General features: G+C 36.5%; 1 protein-coding gene across 3 annotated transcripts in view; it reads left to right on the forward strand.

The window, feature by feature from the left end:
* Window positions 1-25,078, forward strand: part of UNC80 (unc-80 homolog, NALCN channel complex subunit) — a 238,039-nt gene that overhangs the window by 84,862 nt on the left and 128,099 nt on the right. For all 3 annotated transcript variants that reach the window (XM_065880023.1, XM_065880022.1, XM_065880024.1), the window contains exons 23-24: window positions 19,851-20,063; window positions 23,416-23,551. In XM_065880023.1, the coding sequence (XP_065736095.1) occupies window positions 19,851-20,063; window positions 23,416-23,551 (349 nt within the window). The remainder of the gene's footprint in view (window positions 1-19,850; window positions 20,064-23,415; window positions 23,552-25,078) is intronic.

The following is a 25,078-nucleotide window of genomic DNA, read 5'->3' on the forward strand; positions in this document are numbered from 1 at the left end:
CAAGGCAAAGAGCCAATTTCTTGTTTTCTAAGTGAGAGAGAGGAAACCAGCCTGTCACTCGTTTGAGTCATGCATGGTTCTTCTTAATCACCAACTGGCCAGGGTTCAAAGCCAGGAAAGGATAGAGCCAGATTAGAACAGACCTTATATTTGGTACAATACCATGTTGACTCTCTCATTAAAAAATTATGTGAGATCACTATAGGAACTTTAAAATGTGAAAAATAAGAAATTCTGTATTTTAAACCTGATAGTTTAAATGTGATTAAGAAAGTGAAGATGACACAAACTAGTTGAACAATGGTTAAATACACAATAACTATGGTGCATTAGAACTTTATGGGTAGTTTATGCTACAGTGTTCCAGATGTACTATTATGTCCATCTTTGTTTCAGTCCTAAAGTCACAGATACTTTGGAAAATTTTTAGACAAGTGAGACATCAAATTTCTCCAGCAACTGTCTGAGTGTAAGGAAAATGATAATAATGAATCATGTTACTTCAACTTACTGTTGAAAGGGAAAGATAGAGGCACAGCTGCCCATACAAATTGGACAATGATAGGATAATAGCATTTGGACAACTGTCAGTAAAATAAGCACCTGATGACAGAGAGAATGGATTGTCCTTCCCTCTTCTGGAAAGCCTCAGCCCCACACCCACAACTCTTTCAGAGATCCTGAGTGAAGTCTCCACATGAATGTATATCATATACTGGACTCCAAGCCACTCTTTTCATTCACGCATTTTCCACATGAGAGAACAAAAGCCCCAAGAGCTAAGGTGACTTTGCTCAAGGTCATATAAGCCAGTTGAAGTGAAAACTGGGCTCGGAGAAGAACCTTCTGATTTCTATTCTATTCTATTCAGGACTCTTTTAGCAATACCGTATACTTTCTCTGTAAAAAAAAAAAAAAAAAAAAAAAGTTATTTAGGTAAATCGGAAAGTGTCTCTTGATACACTGAAAATGTACTTAAATGTATATGGTCTCCATAATAAAGAAGAGGCAAATGATTTCTAATGGTCCAAAAGCAACTGAATCTTTTTTTTTAAAAAGGTCATGTGACTACATGATGAATTTATAATAGGAACATATAGGAGATTTTCAACTTTAAAGATTCACACTACACATTTACCCACTAAATCAGTGAGTCTTAACATTTTGGAGACATAAACTCTTTAAGAACTGAATGAAAGCTATGGAGAGCTATGGAGAGAATTACACTTACAGACAAAATATTCAGCCTGTAATATCAGAAGGTTCATGAACTCCCCCAAAACCCACCCATGAAACAAAAAATGGGAAGAACACAGTCTCAATGTATTATCATTGGCAAAGAGACACTCTTTAATAAAGTAGTTGGAATGATTTTATTAATGTTGATGGTGTAAAAATAGAAGGAATAACTGCTTCCTACATAAAAAGCTTTTAAGCTTTATAAGATATGTGGTCATGGGAGAAACAGGAGGCTTGTCACAAAGAGAGTGATACATTTGAAAGTTTAAAAAATAATCCCAGTCAAGGGCTTTCCCTGATGGCACAGTGGTTAAGAATCCTCCTGCCAATTCAGGGGACACGGGTTTGAGCCCTGGTCCAGGAAGATCCCATATGCCCTGGAACAACTAAGCCCATTCACCACAACTACTGAGCCTGTGCTCTAGAGCCTGCAAGCCACAACTACTGAAGCCCACGCACCTAGAGCCTGTGCTCTGCAACAAGAGAAGCTACCGCAATGAGAAGCCCGTGCACTGCAACAGAAAGTAGCTCCTGCTTGCTGCAACTAGAGAACGCCCACATGCAGCAATGAAGACCCAAAGCAGCCAAAAATAAATATATTTTAAAAGTAATAAATAAAATCGTGTTATCAATAGGTTCTTTAAAAAAAAAATCCCATTCAAACAAATTAACACTGGCTTCTGAATGGAGATTATAAAAGTATTCATCAATATTCTTCTTAAAATAATCGGTCTCTTGGATGCTGGATTTTCATTCCCTCTCATCAGATGGTTCCATACCTATATGATTTCCAACTGCTATAATGCTTAGAGTTTTCAAGGAGATTTAATTCATGGCTGAATTCCAGAAGACATTTAAAATTTATTTTACTTCCTCCAAATAAGATTATGGCCAGGTAGTTACCAGATCACTAGATTCTCCTTTCTTCCCTTCCTGTTGGACCAACTCTGGCCCTGCTTGACCTTCTCAATCTTATTAATCTCATGGCAATAAATAAAATAAATGGGGTTTGATACTTATAAGTGGTGTCTTCAAGCTTCAAAGTAAAGAAGCATTTTCTGATCACTATAGATGTCCAGTGATGAAGTAGATACATTGAGAAGTAATTAGCTCTTTGTCACTACGCTGGACTCAATGGGGAAGTACAGGGAGACTCAAGAAGGGGGTGGTTAGTATGAGTTTCTTTCGTATCTGAGAATCTTTGATTCTAGGTCAAGACCAAGGAGTGTCCAGAGGTCAGAATCAGTCACGGTTTAAAGGAAACAGAGACAGAATCTAGGTACACCTGGTTGGTTGAAAAAAAAAGGGATAGGTGTTGATGGTGGTGGTGGTACTCATGGTGGTGGTAATGTTGGTGGTGATGGTAGTCGTGGTGGTGGTGTGGTTGTGGTGTGGTGGTGGCGGCAGTGGTGAGAGAGGTGGTGGTAGAAGATAACAAAAGTAACATTTTCATTGTATGTCATAGTTAATAAAGCACCTTCACATTCATTGTCTTATTTGTTGATATAAGAGGAAAGGGTTAAGCCAGGACATGGTCCCCAAATGAGGGTACATTCAACTTCAGTTTCTCAGGTATAGAAAAGTGAAGGAATTGAAGTCACTGGTGAATACTGGCAAGAGAACTGAGAGGAAGGAAAATATAGCTGCATGTCCAATATGTTTGAATCATAGTAACATCCTGTTTTTACCATCATTGTGCAAGTGTGGCAATTGCAGTTGTTCATACCTGTCTCTTTGGGTTAGGAGACCCTTGAGATTACTCTAACATTCACAAGTTGTCTTCTATTAAAGGTATTATTAACTTTTGTATCCTCTGTGTTTGGTTTCACTTAATATCTGATCTCATCTGCTTCCTGACTTTCAGGAATGCTTCACTTTTAAATATGTTCTAGAATGAATTTGGGAGTGTTCCTCCCTCTGCAATTTTTTGGTAGAGTTTGAGAAGGATCATTGTTAGCTATTCTCTAAATGTTTGATAGAATTCATCTGTGAAGCCATCTGGTCCTGGACTTTTGTTTGTTGGAAGATTTTAATTACAGTTTCAATTTTATTACTTGTGATAGGTCTGTTTATGTTTTCTAATTCTTCCTGGTTCAGTCTGGGAAAATTGTACTTTTCCAAGAATTTGTCCATTTCTTCGTGGTTGTCCACTTTATTGGCATATAGTTATTTGTAGTAGTCTTTATAATCCTTTGTATTTCTGTGGTGTCAGGTGTGATTTCTCCTTTTTAGTTTCTAATTTTATTGATTTGCATCCTCTCCCTTTTTTTCTTGATGAGTCTGGCTAAGGGTTTATCAATTTTGTTTATCTTCTCGAAGAACCAGCTTTTAGTTTCATGGATCTTTGCTATTGTTTTCTTCATTTCTCTGTCATTAATTTCTGCTCTGATTTTTATGATTTCTTTCCTTCTACTGAATTTGGGTTTTTTGTTCTTTCTCTAGTTGCTTTAGCTGTAAGTTTAGAGTGTTTATTTGAGATTTTTCTTCTTTCTTGAGGTGAGATTGAATTGCTATAAACTTCCCTCTTAGAACTGCTTTTGTTGCATCCCATAGGTTTTGGGTCATCATGTTTTCATTGTCATTTGTTTCTATGTATTTTTTAATTTCTACTTTGATTTCTTCAGTGATCTCTTGGTTATTTTAGTAACACAGTGTTTAACCTCCATGTATCTGTGTTTTTTACAGTTTTTTTTTCCTGTAATTGATTTCCAATCTCATAGTGTTGTGGTCAAAATATGCTTGATATGATTTCAATTTTCTTAAATTTTCCAAGGCTTGATTTGTGACCCAGGATGTGATCTATCCTGGAGAATGTTCCATGTGCACTTGAGGAGAATGTGTATTGTGCCACTTTCTGGTGGCATGTCCTATAAATATCAAGTAAATCTATCTGGTCTATTGTGTCATTTAAAGACTGTGTTTCCTTATTTTCTGTTTGGATGATCTATCCATTGGTGTAAGTGGGGTGTTAAAGCCCCCTACTATTATTGTGTTACTGTTGATTTCCCCTTTCATTGTTGTTAGCATTTGCCTTATGTATTGAGGTGCTCCTATGTTGGGTGCATAAACATTTATAATTGTTATATCTTCTTCTTGGATTGATCCCTTGATCATTATGTAGTGCCCTTCCTTATCTCTTGTAACAGTCTTTAGTTTAAAGTCTTTTATCTGATATGAGTATTGCTATTTCTTTTGATTTCTATTTGCATGGAATATCTTTTTCCATCAATTCACCTTCAATCTGTATTTATTCCTAGGTCTGAAGAGGTTCTCTTGTAGACAGCATATATATGGGTCTTATTTTTGTATCCATTCAGCCAATCTGTGTCTTTTGGTTGTGCCATTTAATCCATTCACATTCAAGGTTATTATCGACATGTATGTTCCTATTACCCTTTTCTTAATTGTTTTAGGTTTGTTTTTGTGGATCTTTTTCTTCTTTTGTGTTTCCTGCCTAGAGAAGTTTCTTTAGCATTTGTTGTAAAGCTGGTTTGGTGGTGCTGAATTCTCTTAGCTTTTGCTTCTCTGAAAAGCTTTTGATTTCTCTGTTAAATCTGAATGAGATCCTTGCTGGGTAGAGTAATCTTGATTGTAGGCCACCAATCACCCTGATACCAAAGCCAGAAAAAGATATCACAAAGAAAGGAAATTATAGATCAATATCACTGATGAACATACATGCAAAAATCCTGAACAAAATACTAGCTAACAGAATCTAACAAAATATTAAAAGGATCATACACCATGATCAAGTGGGGTTTATCCCAGGGATGCAAGGATTCTTCAATATATGCAAATCAATCGATGTGATAAACCATATTAACAAATTAAGGAATAAAGAACATATGATCAGCTCAATAGATGCCAAAAAAGCTTTTGACAAAATTCAGCATTCATTTATGATAAAATCTCTCCAGAAAATGGGCGTAGAGGGAACCTACCTCAACATAATAAAGGCCATATATGACAAACCCACAGCAAATGTCATACCCAATGGTGAAAAATTGAAAGCATTTCCACTAAGATCAGGAACAAGACAAGGATGTCCACTCTCGCCACTCTTATTCAACATAGTTTTGGAAGTCCTAGACACGGCAATCAGAGAAGAAAAGGAAATAAAGGAATACAAATTGCAAAAGAAGAAGTAAAACTGTCACTGTTTGCAGATGACATGATACTATACATAGAAAATACTAAAGATGCCACCAGAAAACTACTAGAACTAATCAATGAATTTGGTAAGGTTGCAGGATACAAAATTAATGCACAGAAATATCTGGCATTCCTATACACCACCAACAAAAAATCAGAAAGAAAAATTAAGGAAACAATCCCATTCACCATCGTAACAAAAAGAATAAAATACCTAGGAATAAACCTGCCTAAGGAGACGAAAGACTTGTACTCAGAAAACTGTAAGACACTGATGAAAGAAATCAAAGATGACATGAACAGATGGAGAAACATACCATGTTCTTGTATTGGAAGAACCAGTATTGTGAAACTGACTATACTACCCAAAGCAATCTACAGATTCAAGGCAATCCGTATCAAACTACCAATGGCATTCTTCACAGAATTAGAACAAAAAATTTTACAATTTGTATGGAAACACAAAAGACCCCAAATAGCCTGAGAAAACCATAATTCAAAAAGAGACATGTGGGCTTCCCTGGTGGCGCAGTGGTTGAGAGTCCACCTGCCGATGCAGGGGACACGGGTTCGTGCTGCGGTCCGGGAAGATCCCACATGCCGCGGAGTGGCTGGGATCGTGAGCCATGGCTGCTGACCCTGCGCATCCAGAGCCTGTGCTCCTCAACGGGAGAGACCACAACAGTGAGAGGCCTGCGTACCAGAAAAAAAGAGACGTACTCAATGTTCATTGCAGCACTGTATACAATAGCCAGGCCATGGAAGCAACCTAAGTGTCCATCGACAGATGAATGGATAAAGAAGATGTGGCACATATATACAATGGAATATTACTCAGCCAAAAAAGAAATGAAACTGAGTTATTTGTAGTGAGGTGGATGGACCTAGAGTCTGTCATACAGAGTGAAGTAAGGCTGAAAGAGAAAAACAAATACCATATGCTAACGCATATATATGGAATGTAAAAAAAAAAAAAAGGTAGGTGAACTTAGTGGCAGGGCAGGAGTAAAGTCGTAGACATAGAGAATGGACTTGAGGTCACGGGGAGGGGGAAGGGTAAGCTGGGATGAAGTGAGAGAGTAACATTGACATGTATGCACTACCAAATGTAAAATAGATGGCTAGTGCGAAGCAGCTGCATCGCATGGGGAGATAAGCTCAGTGCTTTGTGCTCACCTAGAGGGTGAGATAGGGAGAGTGGGAGGGAGACGCAAGAGGGAGGGGATGTGGGGATATATGTATACATATAGCTGATTCACTTTGTTATACAGCAGAAACTAACACAACACTGTAAAGCAATTATATTCCAATAAAGATATTTTTAAAATTATATTCTATATGTTTTCCAGTGCATTTGTGGTTTTAGTCATATACATATATGTGTGTGTGTAAATACAGAGAGATAGAAATACGAATATAGAAATATATAGAGATGTAGATATAAATGATACCGATGGATAGATTGGTGACAGATAGATAGATATAGATGTCAGATAGATATGCAGATGCAGAGGTAGGTACAGATATACAGATTTATACATAGGTATAGATTCTACCATTTCATCAGATAGCATTTGGGAGAGGAGGGGAGAATAAATGTCTTCAGTTCATCATCACTTTCCAGTCCTTCACTTTCTCCCATCTCTCTTTTATTGTTTGCTTTTGTTGGATGTCGCATTCATGTTTTTAAGTGCAGCTTAAATACAGTGTTTACATTATGATGTAATTTTATTTCGGAACAGTTTTCATTGTCTTCATCATAGAATTTATATGTGATTTTTTTCAAGTTTCCAATTTTCTTCAGAATTAAAAAGTATTATTAAATGAAAGAAGTACTAGAAGTGTCAATGTTCAAAGTCTTGCCAATCTAAAGGTTTTTGTTTTAAACAGTCCTCTTGTCATTATTGCTATGACTACAAAGGGATAATTGGATCCGTTTTTAGTCCAGCACAGCTCCTGCTCACACTCTTCCTCTTTAGTGTAAATTTAATAAATGCAACTGTAAGGTATTTTTAAAAAGATATGTTTTATAAAGGACTCATTTTATCTTTAGGTTCATATAATCTACAAGCACAAAAATAGTTCAAACAAAAGGCACTTCTGTCTATTTTATGTATATTTCAGGTGAAATTATCTATCCTTTTATACCCAGTTGAATATATAACATGTACAGACATAGTGATTTCTAATTTACTGGTAATTTATTAGCATAAATAACACATAATGTCAGTTTGCTTTAGGAACAGTTTCATGAATATAAGAGAGTCAATGGGATCATAGTTTTCTCCTTAGTCTGTGGATAGAGAAAACCTAATTCATGTTAAATTATAATAGCTTCATAAATAGATAGTTTTAGGAGGACTGGTTGTATAATTTTTATCCAAATTGGGACACTTTTGAGAGTGAAATGGAGTGCTATCAATAATTATACCAGTTAGACATAAACTAGAACTCTTGAGGAAAATGAAACATTTGGTTACCATATAGTCATACTTTCAGGTTCACTGCAACACATGTAATCCACATTGGGGTTTACCATCATAAAACTACTTGGTGATGAATGGATATTAGCTTTTCTCAAGGAGTTAGGAATATATGCAGACTAGGAACTATCAAAGCAAAATAATATTGTGTCCTCTTTTGAATCATAAGGAAAGTTGAAATAATCCAGTAATAACCAAAACTAAATGGTCAAATTATTCACTTTATTCTAGTGGTATTCCTATACTGAATGTTTGAAAACATTCTATGAAATGTAACATAAAAAGGATGTATATCATGAATATGTAGAGTTTAAAGAAAAAATTTGAATGTCACATATCCACCACATATCTTAAAAAATAGGACATTTCCACTTTCTTTAAAGTCCCCTGTATCTCCTTCCCTAATTACTCACCCCTACCTCCTAGAAGACACTGCTGTCTTGAACTTTGTTTTAATCTTCCCTGTGCTTGCTTTATTTTACCACATGAGCTTGTATCCCTAGAGAATATATCATTTTGTTTTGTTTCCTTATGTGTATGTTAATGAAATTTTTAATGTAATTTAATTTATAAAAATGTTCTTTAGTGGTTAGCATTTTTATGTCTTTTCAAAGAAATCCCAAGGTAGTAATAAATACATATTAAATTTTCCTCTAAAAATTTTAAAGTCTGCATTTCACATTTAGGTCTTTAACTAGAATTTATTGTGTGTATAAAACAGGATTTTTTTTTCTTTCTTTTCTTTTCGCATAAAAAAAATTATTCTAGCATAATATATTGATTAATTCATACTTTATTATCTGATGTGCAACACCATCTTAATTATGTGTCAGGTTTCTATGCATGCATGGGTGTAAGTCTGAGTTTTTTTTCTGTTGCATTCCATGTGTGCTCTGAGTTAATCTACTCTGTCTTAATAGCTTGAACTTTGAACATCACCTAGGTTGTTCTTGGCTCCTTACTCTTCCATGTGAATTTTATAATTAGCGTGTCAGTTTCTATGAAAATATTTTGATTTGGAATTACATTGAGTCCACAGATAAATTTAGATGCAATTAAAATTAAAATTCAGATCTGAATTGATAATTCAAGTTCTATTTCTTTGAGTACATTTAAGTAATTTTAATCTTTTTAGCAATTTGTCAGTTTTACCTGCATTTTCATATTTGTTGGATTAAAATTGATCATAGCATTTTCTTATTAGTTTTTGACCTTTGCAGCATCTGTAATTATTTTTTCTGTTTTTATTCCTAAAATTATTTCCTTTTCTTTTCTTGATTAGGCTTGCCAGATATTTGTCAATTTCATTAGTCTTTTTTAATGGTACAATAGAGATTCTCTCTATTGTATCTCGTTGTCTAATTTATTAATTCCTGCCCTTATTATTGTTTTTATTGAAGTATAGTTGATTTACAATGTTGTGGTAGTTTTAGGTGTACAGCAAAGTGATTCAGTTATAAATACACATATACGTATAATATTCTTTTTCAGATTCTTTTCCCTTATAGGTTATTACAAAATATTGAGTATATCCTGCCCTTATTTTTATTCTTTCCTCCTTCTTGCTTTGAATTCATTGTATTATTATTTTACCTTGTTAGTTGATTGCTTAGCTCATACTTTTATTTTTTCTGTTCAAAAATTGAGCATTTAGCTATTCATTTCCCTCTAAGTACTCCTTCAATTATGTCATAAATTTTGATAAGTAGTATTTATGTTACAATTTATTTTTAAGTCCTTTTTAATTTATTTAATGGTTTCCTTTTCCATGGGTTATGTATATATGTATGAGTGTGTGTGTTTCAGTTTTATAAATTTCAGAGTTTTGTTAGGTATCCATTTGTTATTGATTTCTAACTTCATTTTCAGATACTGATTCTTTGGAATTAATTTAAACTTGCTTCATGAACTAGAGCATTATTAATTTTTGTAAATGTTCTAGTGTAGTTGAAAAGAATGTGCATTCTCCAGTTGTTGGGCACAACATAGAGGCTTTTCTTTCCTTTTTTTTTAAATTGAAGTATAGTTGACATACAATATTATATTAATTTCAGGTGTACAACACAGTGATTTGGCATTTATATACATTATGAATTGATCACGGTAAGTCTAGTAACTATCTGTCAACTTTGTCATACAAAGTTATTATAATATTATTGACTGTATTCCCTATACTGTATATTATATCCCAGTGACTTATTTATTTTATAACTGGAAGTATGAAACTTTTAATGCCCTTCACCTATTTTACCCAAACCCTGTTCCCCCCTCAACCTCCCATCCCCACCTCTGGCAACCACTAGCTTATTCTCTGTATCTGTGAGGCTATTTTGCTTTGTTTGTTCATTTTTTTGTTTTTTAGATTCCACATATCAGTAAAATCATACAGATTTTTCCATCTAACTTATTTCACGTAGCATAATACCCTCTGGGTCCATCAGGTTGCAGTGTTTTATATTCAAGTCTTCTATATTCTTATTTTTACCCCTCACTACTTGATCTGTCAAACACTAAGTTGTGTTAAAATCTCCTCTATGATGACAAACTTGTCCATTTATTTTGTAGTTCCAGCAATTTCTGTCTTATTGATTTAGAGGCAGATCGTTTAGAAGTATGACAAGTATCTGGTGCTATGAACCTTTTATTACTATCTAGTGACCCAGTTTATTTCTAGCATATATAAGATATATTTTTCTTTGATAATAATACAGCTGAAACAGTTTTATTAGCATTGGTCTGGTCTTTTTGCCAGTCCTTTCAACATTTCTACATCTTTGTGTTTTAGATATGTGTCTTGTAAGAAGCAAGTATTTGAATTTTTATAACATTTTAGTGACCTTTTTTTCCCTAGAAAATTTAGTACATTTGCACAGATTATGATTGCTTATATAGATTCACTTCTGTCTTCTTCTGCCTACTTACCACATTTTTCATCATTTCATTGTATATGTTTCATTATTTCATTTTTCATTATTTCATTGTATATTCATTATTTCATGCCTTCTTTCAAATAGTGTTGAATTTTGTTTTATTTCTCTTGCTTTGGTTTGGTTTAGCTTTGTTTTATTCATTTTTCTTTATCAGCTTTAAAATTATTCTATTTATATATTTTTTAATTGCATGCATATTTAACTCAAAGTCTAAATTTAATGAATATCTTTACTCTTCTTTCAAACAGTAAAAGACTGTAGAGGGTTTTAACCCCAATTATTGTCAAGATTTAGTTCTCTCTTATTTTTGTTTTAACATTGATAAAGTAGACATTATTTTTATTGATTGTTAGGAAAATGATTTTTAAATTTGCCCAAAAGCTTAGCATAGTCTTTGCTCACCATTTTTCCATGCATCTCAGACATTCCTTTCTAAGATCTATATCCTCCTGAAGGAAAGCTTTCAGACACTTCTTTGGTGATGATCAACTGGCAGTAGCTCTCTCAACTACAGTTTAATTGAAAATGTCTTTATTTTGGTTTCATTCTTGAAAGATACTTTTGATAGAATTAGAATCATAGGCTAACATTTTCTTTCTGTACTTCAAAGATATTATCCCCTTCTCTTCTGGCTTAATTGACATTCTTTTATAGGTAATGTGTCTCCCCCAATTCCTTCTCCCAGTTGCTTTTATTGTTGATCTTCTCTTTATTATTGATCTTTTGCACTTTCACTAAAAAGTTTCTAGCCTATATTTCATATTTCATTAAGTCTGTAAATCATGTAATTGGCATATTATGTCTATTCTGGAAATTTTCTGTTATTTCTTCAAAGATTGTGTCTTTCACATTTTCTCTAATTTTTCCTTCTATAAACTGAAAAGATGCATGATAGAGCTTCTCGGTTTATCCTCTGTCTTTGACAACTTCTTTCATATTTTTCATTTCTTCATCTCTTTCTATGCTGTATTCTGCCTAATTCTCTTCCATTTCACTTTTTCTTTTTTCAGCTGTGTCTAATTTCATGGTTCTTAACCAGGGGTAACTTTGCCCACCAGGGGGCATTTGGCAATGTTTGGAGGAATTTTTGGTTGTCATGACTTGGGAATTGCTATTTGCATCTAGTTAGTAGTTAATAAAGATTCTGATAAACATCTCATAATACATAGTGCACACTTCACAAAAAATAATTATCTGGCCAAAACGGCCAATAATGCTGAAGGTGAAAAAAACTGATCTAATTTTTGTTTGAATCTGTCCATTGAGTTTTAAATTTCAAGTACTACATTTTTTTATTTGTAAAAGTTCTATTTCCTGTTTTAAAACTACATGGTCAACTTTGATAACCTAATTCCTTCTACTTTCAATACCCACATTAATCTGTAGATGTATTTGATACATTATGATTCCTATAGCCACAGTCTTTGTAAAGGGTCTGATTCTACACTTTGCTGTTTCTTCCTACTCTGACTCATGGTGAATTTTTTAAAACATGTTTTTAATAAGCTTAACTCCTTGAAACTTTATCTGTGCTGATTCTTTAAGACCTGTGTTAGAAGCAGTGTTATTCAGTGGACCAGCAGTTTTAGCAACATCTGTGAGTATGTTAGAAATGCAGATTTTCAGGCCCTGCAACATCTGCATCAGAATCTCTGAGGGTGGGCCCAAAGAATCTATTTTAACCGTATTCTCTTATGCATACTCAAGTGACTCTTATGCATACTCAAGTTTGAAGATTTGAGAAGCACTAATTTAAAGTATTCCTCCAGAGAGGCTTTCCATTTCTTTTTCTCAGGCACCTCGAAACATTACCAACCTAAGATCATTTTTTTTTTTAATATCTTTATTGGGGTATAATTGCTTTACAATGGTGTGTTAGTTTCTGCTTTATAACAAAGTGAATCAGTTATACATATACATATGTTCCCATATCTCTTCCCTCTTGCGTCTCCCTCCCTCCCACCCTTCCTATCCCACCCCTCCAGGCGGTCACAAAGCACCGAGCCGATATCCCTGTGCCATGCGGCTGCTTCCCACTAGCTATCTACCTTACGTTTGTTAGTGTGTATATATCCATGACTCTCTCTCGCCCTGTCACAGCTCACCCTTCCCCCTCCCCATATCCTCAAGTCCGTTCTCCAGTAGGTCTGTGTCTTTATTCCTGTCTTACCTCTAGGTTCTTCATGACACTTTTTTTTTCTTCTTAAATTCCATATATATGTGTTAGCATACGGTATTTGTCTTTTTCTTTCTGACTTACTTCACTCTGTATGACAGACTCTAGGTCTATCCACCTCATTACAAATAGCTCAATTTCGTTTCTTTTTATGGCTGAGTAATATTCCATTGTATATATGTGCCACGTCTTCTTTTTTTTTCCTTCTTTCTTTCTTTCTTTCTTTCTTTATTTTAACATCTTTATTGGGGTATAATTGCTTTACAATGGCGTGTTAGTTTCTGCTTTATAACAAAGTGAATCAGTTATACATATATATATGTTCCTATATGTCTTCCCTCTTGTGTCTCCTTCCCTCCCACTCTCCCTATCCCACCCTTCCAGGCTGCCACAAAGCACGGAGCTAATATCCCTGTGCCATGCGGCTGCTTCCCACTAGCTATCTACCTTACTACGTTTGTTAATGTGTATATGTCCATGACTCTCTCTCGCCCTGTCAAAGCTCACCGTTCCCCCTCCCCATATCCTCAAGTCCATTCTCCAGTAGGTCTGCGTCTTTATTCCTGTCTTACCCCTAGGTTCTTCATGACATTTTTTTTTCTTAAATTCCATACATATGTGTTAGCATACGGTATTTGTCTTTTTCTTTCTGACTTACTTCACTCTGTATGACAGACTCTAGGTCTATTCACCTCATTACAAATAGCTCAATTTCGTTTCTTTTTAAGGCTGAGTGATATACCATTGTATATATGTGCCACATCTTTTTTATCCATTCATCCGATGATGGGCACTTAGGTTGTTTCCATCTCCGGGCTATTGTAAATAGAGCTGCAATGAACATTTTGGTACATGACTCTTTTTGAATTTTGGTTTTCTCAGGGTATATGCCCAGTAGTGGGATTGCTGGGTCATATGGTAATTCTATCTGTAGTTTTTTAAGGAACCTCCATACTGTTCTCCATAGTGGCTGAACCAATTCACATTCCCACCAGCAGTGCAAGAGTGTTCCCTTTTCTCCACACCCTCTCCAGCATTTATTGTTTCTTGATTTTTTGATGATGGCCATTCTGACTGGTGTGAGATGATATCTCATTGTAGTTTTGATTTGCATTTCTCTAATGATTAATGAGGTTGAGCATCCTTTCATATGTTTGTTGGCAATCTGTATATTTTCTTTGGAGAAATGTCTATTTAGGTCTTCTGCCCATTTTTGGATTGGGTTGTTTGTTTTTTTGTTATTGAGCTGCATGAGCTGCTTGTAAATTTTGGAGATTAATCCTTTGTCAGTTGCTTCATTTGCAAATATTTTCTCCCATTCTGAGGGCTGTCTTTTGGTCTTGTTTATGGTTTCCTTTGCTGTGCAAAAGCTTTGAAGTTTCATTAGGTCCTATTTGTTTATTTTTGTTTTTATTTCCATTACTCTAGGAGGTGGGTCAGAAAGGATTTTGCTGTGATTTATGTCATAGAGTGTTCTGCCTATGATTTCCTCTAAGAGTTTGATAGTTTCTGGCCTTACATTTAGGTCTTTAATCCATTTTGAGCTTATTTTTGTGTATGCTGTTAGGGAGTGATCTAATCTCATACTTTTACATGTATAAGATCATTTTTTAACTACTTTTTGGGTGCAAGGAGCATGAAAGTAGTGCCCGTTCTAGTCCAAACTTATATGAAAATGTGGAATTTTGATTAGAAGTTCTCATTTAAGACTTCTTCTTTTTTTCCTTTTCTACCCAGAGCCATGCAAGCTTACTTCTGTTGGGTAGATCATTTTATTTTTCATGCAGTAAAAGTGACACGCACATGGGATATTGGCTTTATATAGGAGTGTATGGCCTGATCTCACACTCCACTTTGGACCCAGACATTTAATTTGTGGCCCATTGAAAACCCATACTCTTGTCTTGCCATAGTCAGTAGAAACCCTTGGGGCATATATTCTTACACTAGTTCACACCTTTCTCCCTACCTTCACCCCAGAATTATACTTTCTTGTAATTTCTGCTCTCCAATGGTCTATCATCTCATGTTAGAAACAACAAAAACAAAGTGAAAAAAATTGGGGTATTTTATCTAGCATTTTTAGGTGTCTAAACCAAAAGATATTTGTCTTCACACTGAATCTATCATATTGTCAGAAACAGGAGTCCTCATTTGGTTTTTAAAACACTTACCCAAGATATTAGCATGATCTGAGTAATTGTTAAAATGACTACCCCACCAGACTGTGTACTAAACAATAATGCCTGCCTCTAGCCTGACATCTGAATCATTTCTTTTGCCCTCAGCTACTGCAGAAAGGGGCGGGGACAGAGACAGCCTGTCAGTTGCTTAATGATCTCAGTCAGGCAGAGAATTCAGTACAAGCTAAGTAGTAAATACTGAGTCACAAGCACATGCCCTCTAGCAAGTGAGGTTCCAGTGTACACAAAGAACCACAATAACTGCTTATTCCCAGTGTTTTAAAATAAATAGGTATCTTGCACCAACAAGAGCTTTATATTTTATTGTAAGGCAATACAAATAGTATGTAATTCCCCAGGGACCACCATAAAATATCCACTTTTTAAAACCAGTTAGTTCCTGTCCTGTGTTATGAGTTTTCAGGATCAGTCAGTGTTTCTTCTCACATAATAAGTTTAGATACAGTCCTTCAGGGAAAGGAATGTATTGCAGTTATAACCTTCAATTAACCATCATATCTTGGTAACAATATTTTCTAGGTCCCCAGGCAAAATAAAGCACAGCTGTTTGAATTAGTATTCTAGTTCTCTTCTTTACTTTCATAAAGGAAACATTCAATATACATAACGATCTTATAAAACGCAGGAAAATGCCAAAGGAAGTCAAGGAAAATTAGCTTGATGCTTGAAGTTTTCTAGCTGTAGAATGTTAGAGAAATCCATGCTGCATAATGCATGACATTTTCTAATTTTAACTAGACAGCTCTGTAGCCATTGCAGAGAACACCTTATATAAAACTGAACCATATGAAGTTGATGATATTCTACTATTTTTGACCTTCAAACTTAGAAATTCCATAAGGTTCAACCTAACATTTTATCTTCCTAGTTAAAATTGATTCTTGCTTGTCTGGGAACTATGAAGTTATGACATAATGGAATTGAAGCCACTCTGTGGTGTTATGGAACATGAAAAGGTGATCTGTCAGACATATTAATAAAAAAGAATTTAAATATGTCTACTTTTCATTTAGGACCACCAGCAAAATTGGTATACCAATGGTATCAAATTTTGTTTAAATGTTCACTTTTAACTATGCCTCTGATACTCTGTGGTTCTTTTCATCCATGCAGCATTCTTCTGATTCATTTTTCTCCATTTGTGCTGTCTTTCTCTGTGATGTGAATTCATCCCTATCCATTCTGTTATGCCTCCATTTTTCACTGCTTCTTCAGATTGCACTGAGCCGTAAGAGGTAAGCTCCATCAAAAGAGGGAAAATTGAATTTCCTTTAAGTCCAGGAAGAATCCTTTGTCTAAGGTATTCTATAACCCTGCTCCTAAAATCAGTACTTTGTAACTTACACTTTGAAAGGAACTTATAAGGAAAATAATTCCCCATAGCCACACCCACACTAGACTGCCTTGAATACTCTTCCACACACACTGTGAAGTTGATACTTGTTGCTAAGTACCTTCTACTAGGATTCATAGTTGAGTACTTAGCTTTGTACTGCAGCAGTATCCTCTGTTTTCTGTACAGTAACATACATACTACAATATCCCAGAAATTGGTAGTACTCAGTGCCATCCCAAGTGTGCTTTCACCTACCAGGTTTATGAGGCTTATAATAAGAAGGCAGTATTTAAGTCACGCTATGTCATCATCCCTTAATTCGAACAGTGACATTTCCAAAAGTTACTGGGTTTGATCCAATTTACATGGATCAAATTTATCAGATAATAACCAACCCTCCCTTTAATGTGCTGTATGGTTAATTAATGGGAATTATTTTGATAATGATCTCAATTCTATTTCCCAACTTAGATTAGGATTTCTTAGGGCCGATAACTGATGGTGTCTGGGTTTTATCATAAGAAGCTTTTCAGAGCAGAGAATTAAAATCTTTTTTCATTCAAAACACATTGAGCTTCCTAACCAAATAAAAACATATTTTCTAAAGAAGGCAAGCCAATCGACATAGGAAACCTTACATAGCACAATTTGAGTTTTTTATTCATTTTCCGTTACTCCTCTCAGTGCTATCTAATAGTTAAGAGCAATTAAAAGAAAAAAAAACCCACCTCTGCCCCATACATTTGAGTTAGGTTAAGTTTTACCCTTGTTCATCATGAAGGAGCCAGGGTTCATAACATAATGCTATTCCAACAAGGTTGTTTCTGTCTTCCCATCATAAAGCAATGAATCCCATTGTTTTTTATTGGAAATGTGTCAAAATGTGACAGGCTAAAAATAAATTTGCATCACTCGTCTTGCCCTCCAGACTGGCATTCGTTTTTAGAGATAGATGTTCCAGCCTTTTCCAGATGCAGATTAGCATATCTGAGATGTTTAGTAAAATGAATATTTAATACAAGAAGAGAGTATAGATATTTAGTCGGTATATTATGGCACCACAGTAATGATAGGTTTGATACAGAAAGTCATCTGACCCTTTACAATCTAAAGTCTTTCTATCCCTGTGACCTGCTGCCAAGTCTTGGCACCGATGCAGTTGATGATAGTTTCTCATCATCAGTGTCCATCTTTTATTAATGATAGAGTCTCACCATTGTGTTTATCTTGTATTTTGCTTTTTCACATAGATTAACTTTGTCATGGCAATACAACAAATGCTTTGTAAAATTAAGTCCCAACATAAATAAATTTCTTATTAGAATTCTTGATGGTTTCATTTAAGTTTTAGACAATGAGAAATTGCTTAATGGGCTAACTTACTTGAATCATCCAGGGTATTTGAGATAGTGTGGTACTCCACAGTATGAAGGAGCCAACTCTGCCTGAAGAACGAAGGGATTAAGGAAGGCTTCTTGGAGGAGGTAACTAAACTGAAGCTTAAAGTGGGAATTTTCCACATGGAAAAGGGGCTTAAAGGCTCTGCAAGTCATGGAAACAACACATGGAAACGTATGAGATGTCATATCTGGGAGACTGACCAGTTTGACATAATTGGACCACAGAGCACTTGAGATGGGGATAGAGAGAGAGGTGAACCAAATGACGAATGTCAGTTATCTTTATTCATTGATGACTGAGGTAGATTGAACCTATAATATATTTTAAATGGGAAAATGATGTGATTATACATTTGTGTTTTAGTAAATAACATTATATGACATTGTCTCTTGTTTTTTTTAATTTTTTGGCTGTTCCACATGGCCTGTGGGATCTTAGTTTGCAACCAGGGATTGAACCTGCACCCACTACATTGGGAGCGTGGAGTCTTAACCACTGGACCGCCAGGGAAGTCCCAATTGTCCCATTTGTAAACAGTGACTTTCTACATGCATTCTAGAAATCATCTTTTCCCAAGGCTTATATGAGTATAAATTAAGACAATGTAGATACAAAGAGGAACTAGTACAGATCTGGGCATGAGAGAGACCTGAGATTGAATCCTGTGTCGATTTCTTCCCAGCTATATAATAGTGGAAAAATTATACCTCATTTTAAAAAAATATTAAAATGAAGATATTGTTTCACAGGGTTGTTATGATAATTACAGTTTATAAAAACTTATTGGCACATATTGATATTCTCTGTATATTAGCCCCTATTTTAACATTATGGATCGATGGATTGTTAAGAATGCTATTGCTTGAACGATGAAAACGGTTTCAATTTGAAAACATGTGCTTACTAAGCAACCTATGGTTATTAGGTAACTGAGGTGATAGCTAATATTGTGATGTATATTTTTTTAACTGGCACGAATGAATTTTTGATGTATGTACTTTTTGTGACCTGTTGACCTATGGGAAACTTCACACTCCTTCCCTTATTATTATCATTTTTTTTTTTTTGGCTTATAAAGAATTCAGTAGATATCTCACTCTTACCAGTTTCTGGGTATCAACTAAAAGCTGTTTCTTTTATTTTTTCAAGCACGTCTTGACAAGATGGAGCCATATTTTTATTTTCCTGAACAAATGCTCTATTTTTCATTTATCAATTAAGCAGTTTCCTCTTTGTCAAACATTTTCAATTGAAACCATGCCTATTTGAGCAGAATTTGGTCTGTTGTTTATGAAAAATTGGGGAAAGAGACTAACTCAATCAAATTTATTTATTTATTTGTTTGTTTGTCGTTTTCCATTTCAGGCCCCATTTTATTCTCTGTTTTCTCTCACAACTCAGCCTAATGTAGTAAGCTCTTCCTTTTCTTACTAGGCAAAGCGAGGGAGCAGTTGCACTTGCTTGGAGCTTGTGGATGGTCCTACATAACAAAATCCCTACTGACACCCTTGGTTAACATACGACTAGTTCTAGAAATTGAATATGTGTTTGCATCATGTTAATTTTAGGTTAAAAAAAGCATCATATTTAAAACCTTCTGATTAAAAATTATTTCACACTTAAATCCCAGCTGTCTCTGAAATATGCAAAGAGTCATGAAATTACTGGATATTCTCCAAAAGGAGAAAACTAAACTCAGAAACCTACTTAAAATGTCTAATTTTTCAATACCCAAATTTGCCTTCATGGATTCATTTCCCAGATTTCCCACTACTATTGTAACCATGCTAACACTACCCTGGGAAATATGGCTAAACTAAGATAAAACACGGAGACGAAAATAAACTAAGAGTATATAGTCATTCAATTTAAGTTCAACTTCATTGTTTGTTAATCCTACATTACTCTTTCCTTAACAACCCTACTCAGGAAGCGCCTGTAGTAGCCAGAGCAGCGCTGTTCCTGGAATGTGCCCGTTTTGTTTACCGCTGCAACCGTGGCAACTGGCCAGAGTGGATGAAAGGGCATCATGTGAATATCACCAAGAAAGGCCTTTCCAGGGGACGGTCTCCCATTGTGGGCAACAAGCGGAACCAGAAGCTGCAGTGGAACGCTGCCAAGCTCTTCTACCAATGGGGAGACGTGAGCTTTTGATTTTCTTCTATAAAAATTAGGCTGAGTGAAGTGAAGAAGTTTTGTGTTTATGTTTCTTCATTTGTTTGGGAGACAGTTTATTGAGTATCCGTTATGTACCAGGCACTGAACAGAACATTTCAGGGGAAAATAAGTGTAATTCATTTAATCTTCCCAGTAAATCGACAAAGTTAGACATTATTATCTCTTCTGTCTCTTTTCCTGGTCCTCTGCCTCTTTCCTTTCTATAAATGTAAACATTCTCAGCATCTCTTATAATTTCTTCCTGTATATTCTGCACCAGGATTACATTTATTCCTGTATTTTCAACTCTTAGCTGTATGCCAGGGACACACACGTCTCTATCCATAGCACTCTTTGGATCCCCGACCGGCATCACCAACTGTACTTTGGAGGCATTCACTCAATGTCCTGAAACTCAGTCTGACCAAAACAAAACCCTTCTCTCCATTTAAACACACCCCCATCTTGAATTTTCTATTCTTATTGATAGTACCACCATCATCTAAGATGACAGCCTTGAACATATTCCAAACCTTCTTTTCTTATTGATTCCACCTCTTCCATGTCACTGATGCCCTTTTAGGTCAGAACTTCATTACTTCTCATCTATATGACGAAAGCATTTTCCTATTTAGTCTCCTCCCACAATCTCCCCTCATCTGACCCATCCTACACACTGCCAGTAAAATCATCTCCCTTTGGCGTAGCTCATCTAAAAGCAGAACATTCGTACTTATCTTCCAGCCTCCAGACTTGCTCCCTCCAATTCATTCTTCAAACTGCTGTCAGAGTGATTAGGCTAAAATGCAGATCACATTATAGTGCTTCAGTGGCCCTCCTTTTCCCTTGGGATAAAACCCAGATTGCTTAGCCTGGCATTGCTGCTCTCTCCACAACCTTTGTTCAAATCACACCAAGATTATGGATGATAAAGGCAAATGAGCTAATGTATCTAAAAAACATTTATCTCAATGCTTTGCATCTGAGAGGTGTTCAATAATAATGTTATTATATTAATTCTTGCAAGCAGGGTATATGAGTTTTCTGCGCATGGTTAGGCAGCTATCACAGTGTTCCTCGAATGAGTGATAAGGTTCTCCCCCACTCAGAAAGTACCTTTCATCCTTCTTCAGAATGCAAAATGAAGTCCAGCTGCATGAACTGTAGGATCTAGTCACAATCTACCTTTCCAAGCCCTCAGGCACATTATTTCCTCTCACAAAATTGTGCTTCAACCAATTGGCTTATTTGTCAGTCTGAACATGTCAGTGCATTTCCCTGAATATGGATCTTTTGAAACTCTCCATCTGGAATATCCACTTTCCCCCTTCCCCATTAGCCTACACAGCAATTCTTCAGAATCTACAGGAATGAAACTTTGTATGATCCTCTGAGATGAATCTGATTTCTCCATATTCTAATAAATAAAGTGCTTTCAGTCTTTTACACTACTGTTATTTTAGTATGTTATTACCACCCCAATAGACTGTAAGCTCCTTGAAGTAAAGAGCAAGACACAGAGTCAGATACCCTATTTGACTCCGAGTTCAAGGTTGCTGAGCAACCTAGAGCAAGTCTTTCAACCTAACTTTCCTAAGTGCCAAACAATGATCCTTCTTTATGAAGGTTTATAATCTACTAGGGCACATTAAACAAAGATACTGATGTACTATAACAATTTATTCAACTTTATTTTTACTTAATACGTAACAAATTACCTCACCTAATAAATATTTGATGAATGAAAAAGGAATAAACATATTCCCAAGGCACTTTTCTGGTCTTAGAAGAGACAGAGAGCTCTAAATTATTATTTAGGTATTCAGTGTTATCCCAGACAAGTTCATTTTTTGAGCAACCTTTTAAGCTTTATGAACTGTGGGTTTAACTTAAATTGCTTGGTTTCAGCATCCTGGGAGGATCGATGTAGATTTTTTTTTTTCCCCTGTGAATCTCACTATTAAATCTGCTGGCTCCACTCCAGACTCATAATTCCACATCTCCTTCCTTAGAGAGGATTTCCAAAAGAGTAGCATCAGGACAAGGCTTTTTGTTGAGGTGGTGGTTTTTGCTTTTATGTTTCGTTTGCTTAAAACTTCTCAAGTTAGCAGCTAAAATTTTAAGATGCTGTGATATTTTTCTACACTGCTTTCTTTCTCCTTTTTGTGGTTTTTGTTACTCCCCACTTAATTCCAGAGTTTAAGCAGACACCTTTGTTTTCAGATAGCCAAGACGTTCAAACAATTTGTGTTTTTATTTAAAGTGTTCTGGACATATCTTTGTCAGTTTCCAGTAGTGAATCTAATCTCTTGCATGCCCAGAATGTAGTAACTTTTCTAAATATTTGAAAAGGATGATATAGGAAGAAAAAAGGAAAGTAGCTGGAATTTTGTTCGTATTAATGCACAGAGTAACCAAACTGTCAAATTCTATGTTCAGTGTTCATTTTAGCTTTTTGACTCTCTTTCTTAAGCATGCATCTCCTCTTTTGTTGCATACAATTTGTCATTGGAATGTAAAAGGAATTAGATAGAGGTAGCATATTTTGTCTTTTCATTTGGAAAATTCCTTTTGGTAAATCAGACAATACTACATGATGATTCAGAAGAACAGATAGTAAGTACTGGTTTTATGAATACCTTGTAAGAGCCAGTATTGCCCATGTGCTGACTTACTAAAAATCATATTTCTAATGTTGATGTTGGGTACACTATCAAAAGAATATTTCTTTCTCATTCATAGTGTATCATGGAGGGGGGGAGCAAAGTCTATTAGAAAGTCATTGATTGCATATATGATGACAGATACAAATAAAATCGCAGTTCCAGAATTCATGCCAATCTCCAAGCTCATTAGCATGATAGTGCCTTTCTCATAAAATAGCATAATCAAAAACAGTCTGAAGAACTGTGACTTCTTATTTTTTACTGCAGCAAAATTCTTCATTAGAAACAACTGCAAAACAAAACAAACAAAAAAACCTGACAAACAACAACAAAATCAACCACATACTCCCTTGTGTGAAACCTATAAAATAGATGACCTTTGAGGAAATAGGAATATTTTCAGAAAATGTTTTGTATAAGAATAAAAAATGCCATTCCATTTCCTAAAAGTCTTTAGACACAGTGACCTTAGAGATAGCATCAGTGCCTTCCCTCTCTGGGTTCCCACATCGGGAAATGAAACATGGTGGTAACAACACTGTGGCAGACAGAGGAGGCTTATGCTGAAAATCATTCCCATTAATTGGCTTCTGGTGACCTCTGTAATGTGAGAGCCTATTTTACAGTCTGACGTATCTCATGCTGTTTCATTCTTCTTCTCTTCATGGTAGGCAATTGGCGTCCGGTTGAATGAGCTGTGCCATGGGGAAAGTGAGAGCCCAGCCAACCTGCTGGGTCTCATTTATGATGAGGAGACCAAGAGGAGACTGAGAAAGGAGGATGATGAGGAAGACTTTTTAGATGACAGTAAGGAGACTCCCTTTACTACAAGAACCCCTGCTTGTAAGAACCTCTGCTTTAGGAGCACGTAATATTTCTCTTTCCTCTTTCACATTCTTACCACCTTCCCATGTCTCCAACTGCACCTTCTCCCCTATTCCCTCTGCATGGATGTGAGCATGTGCATAAAGCCACACAAAGAGAGAGCAGGAACCAGAAGGAGAAGACTGTAGACAGGGGCGAAGAGTTGGCAATATGGAAAACTCACTGCTTTGAAGTCTCTGACTCTTAATATTGTAAATGTGAAGATCAGTTTTAGGCCTACTTGAGAAAACGTAGTTGTGCTGCCCCAGAAGAGGGCTGGTCAGGGTTTGTATTTTATTACTGCTCTTGGAGTTTTAAAAAAGGGTTAGTCCTGAGGGAGACCTTCAAGGTGGTGGAGGAGTAAGACGTGGAGATCACCTTCCTCCCCATAAATACATCAGAAATACACCTACATGTGGAGCAACTCCTATAGAACACCTACTGAACGCTGGCAGAAGACCTCAGACCTCCCAAAAGGCAAGAAACTCCCCACGTACCTGGGTAGGGCAGAAGAAAAAAGAAAAAAGGGAGACAAAAGAATAGGGGTGGGGCCTGCCCCTCTGGGAGGGAGCTGTGAAGGAGGAAAAGTTTCCACACAATAGGAAGCCCCTTCACTGGTGGAGGTAGAGGTGGGCAGGGAGGAAGCTTCAGACCCACAGAGGAGAGCACAGCAACAGGGGTGCAGAGGGCAAAGCAGAGAGATTCCTCCACAAAGGATCAGTGCCGACCAGCACTCACCAGCCTGAGAGGCTTGTCTGCTCACCCGCTGGTACGGGTGGGAGCTGGGAGCTGAGGCTTGGGTTTTGGAGGCCAGATCCGAGGGAGAGGACTGGGGTTGGCTGTGTGAACACAGCCTGAAGGGGGCTAGTGCATCACGGCTAGCCAGGAGGGAGTCCGGGAAAAAGTCTGGAACTGCCTAAGAAATAAGAAACCATTGTTTTGGGGTGCGCGAGGAGAGGGGATTCAGAGCACCGCCTAAATGAGCTCCAGAGATGGGTGTGAGCCATGGCTATCAGCGCGGACCCCAGAGACAGGCATGAAACACTAAGGCTGCTGCTGCAGCCACCAAGAAACCTGTGTGCAAGCATAGGTCACTATCCACATCTCCCCTCCTGGGAGCCTGTGCAGCCCACCCCTGCCAGGGTCCTGTGATACAGGGACAACTTCCCTGGGACAACATACGGTGTGCCTCAGGCTGTTGCAACGTCATATCAGCCTCTGCCGCTGCAGGCTCACCCTGCAATCCATACCCCTCCTTCCCCCTTGCCTGAGTGAGCCAGAGCCCCATAATCAGCTGGTACATTAACCCCGTCCTGTCTGAGCGAAGAACAGTTGCCCTCAGACGAGCTACATGCAGAGGCAGGGTCAAATCCAAAGCTGAACCCCAGGAGCTGTGTGAACAAAGAAGAGAAAGGGAAATTTCTCTGTGCAGCCTCAGGAGCAGTGGATTAAATCTCCACAATCAACTTG

This window comes from Phocoena phocoena, chromosome 7 (assembly GCF_963924675.1).
Source record: "Phocoena phocoena chromosome 7, mPhoPho1.1, whole genome shotgun sequence".
Lineage (NCBI taxonomy): Eukaryota > Metazoa > Chordata > Mammalia > Artiodactyla > Phocoenidae > Phocoena > Phocoena phocoena.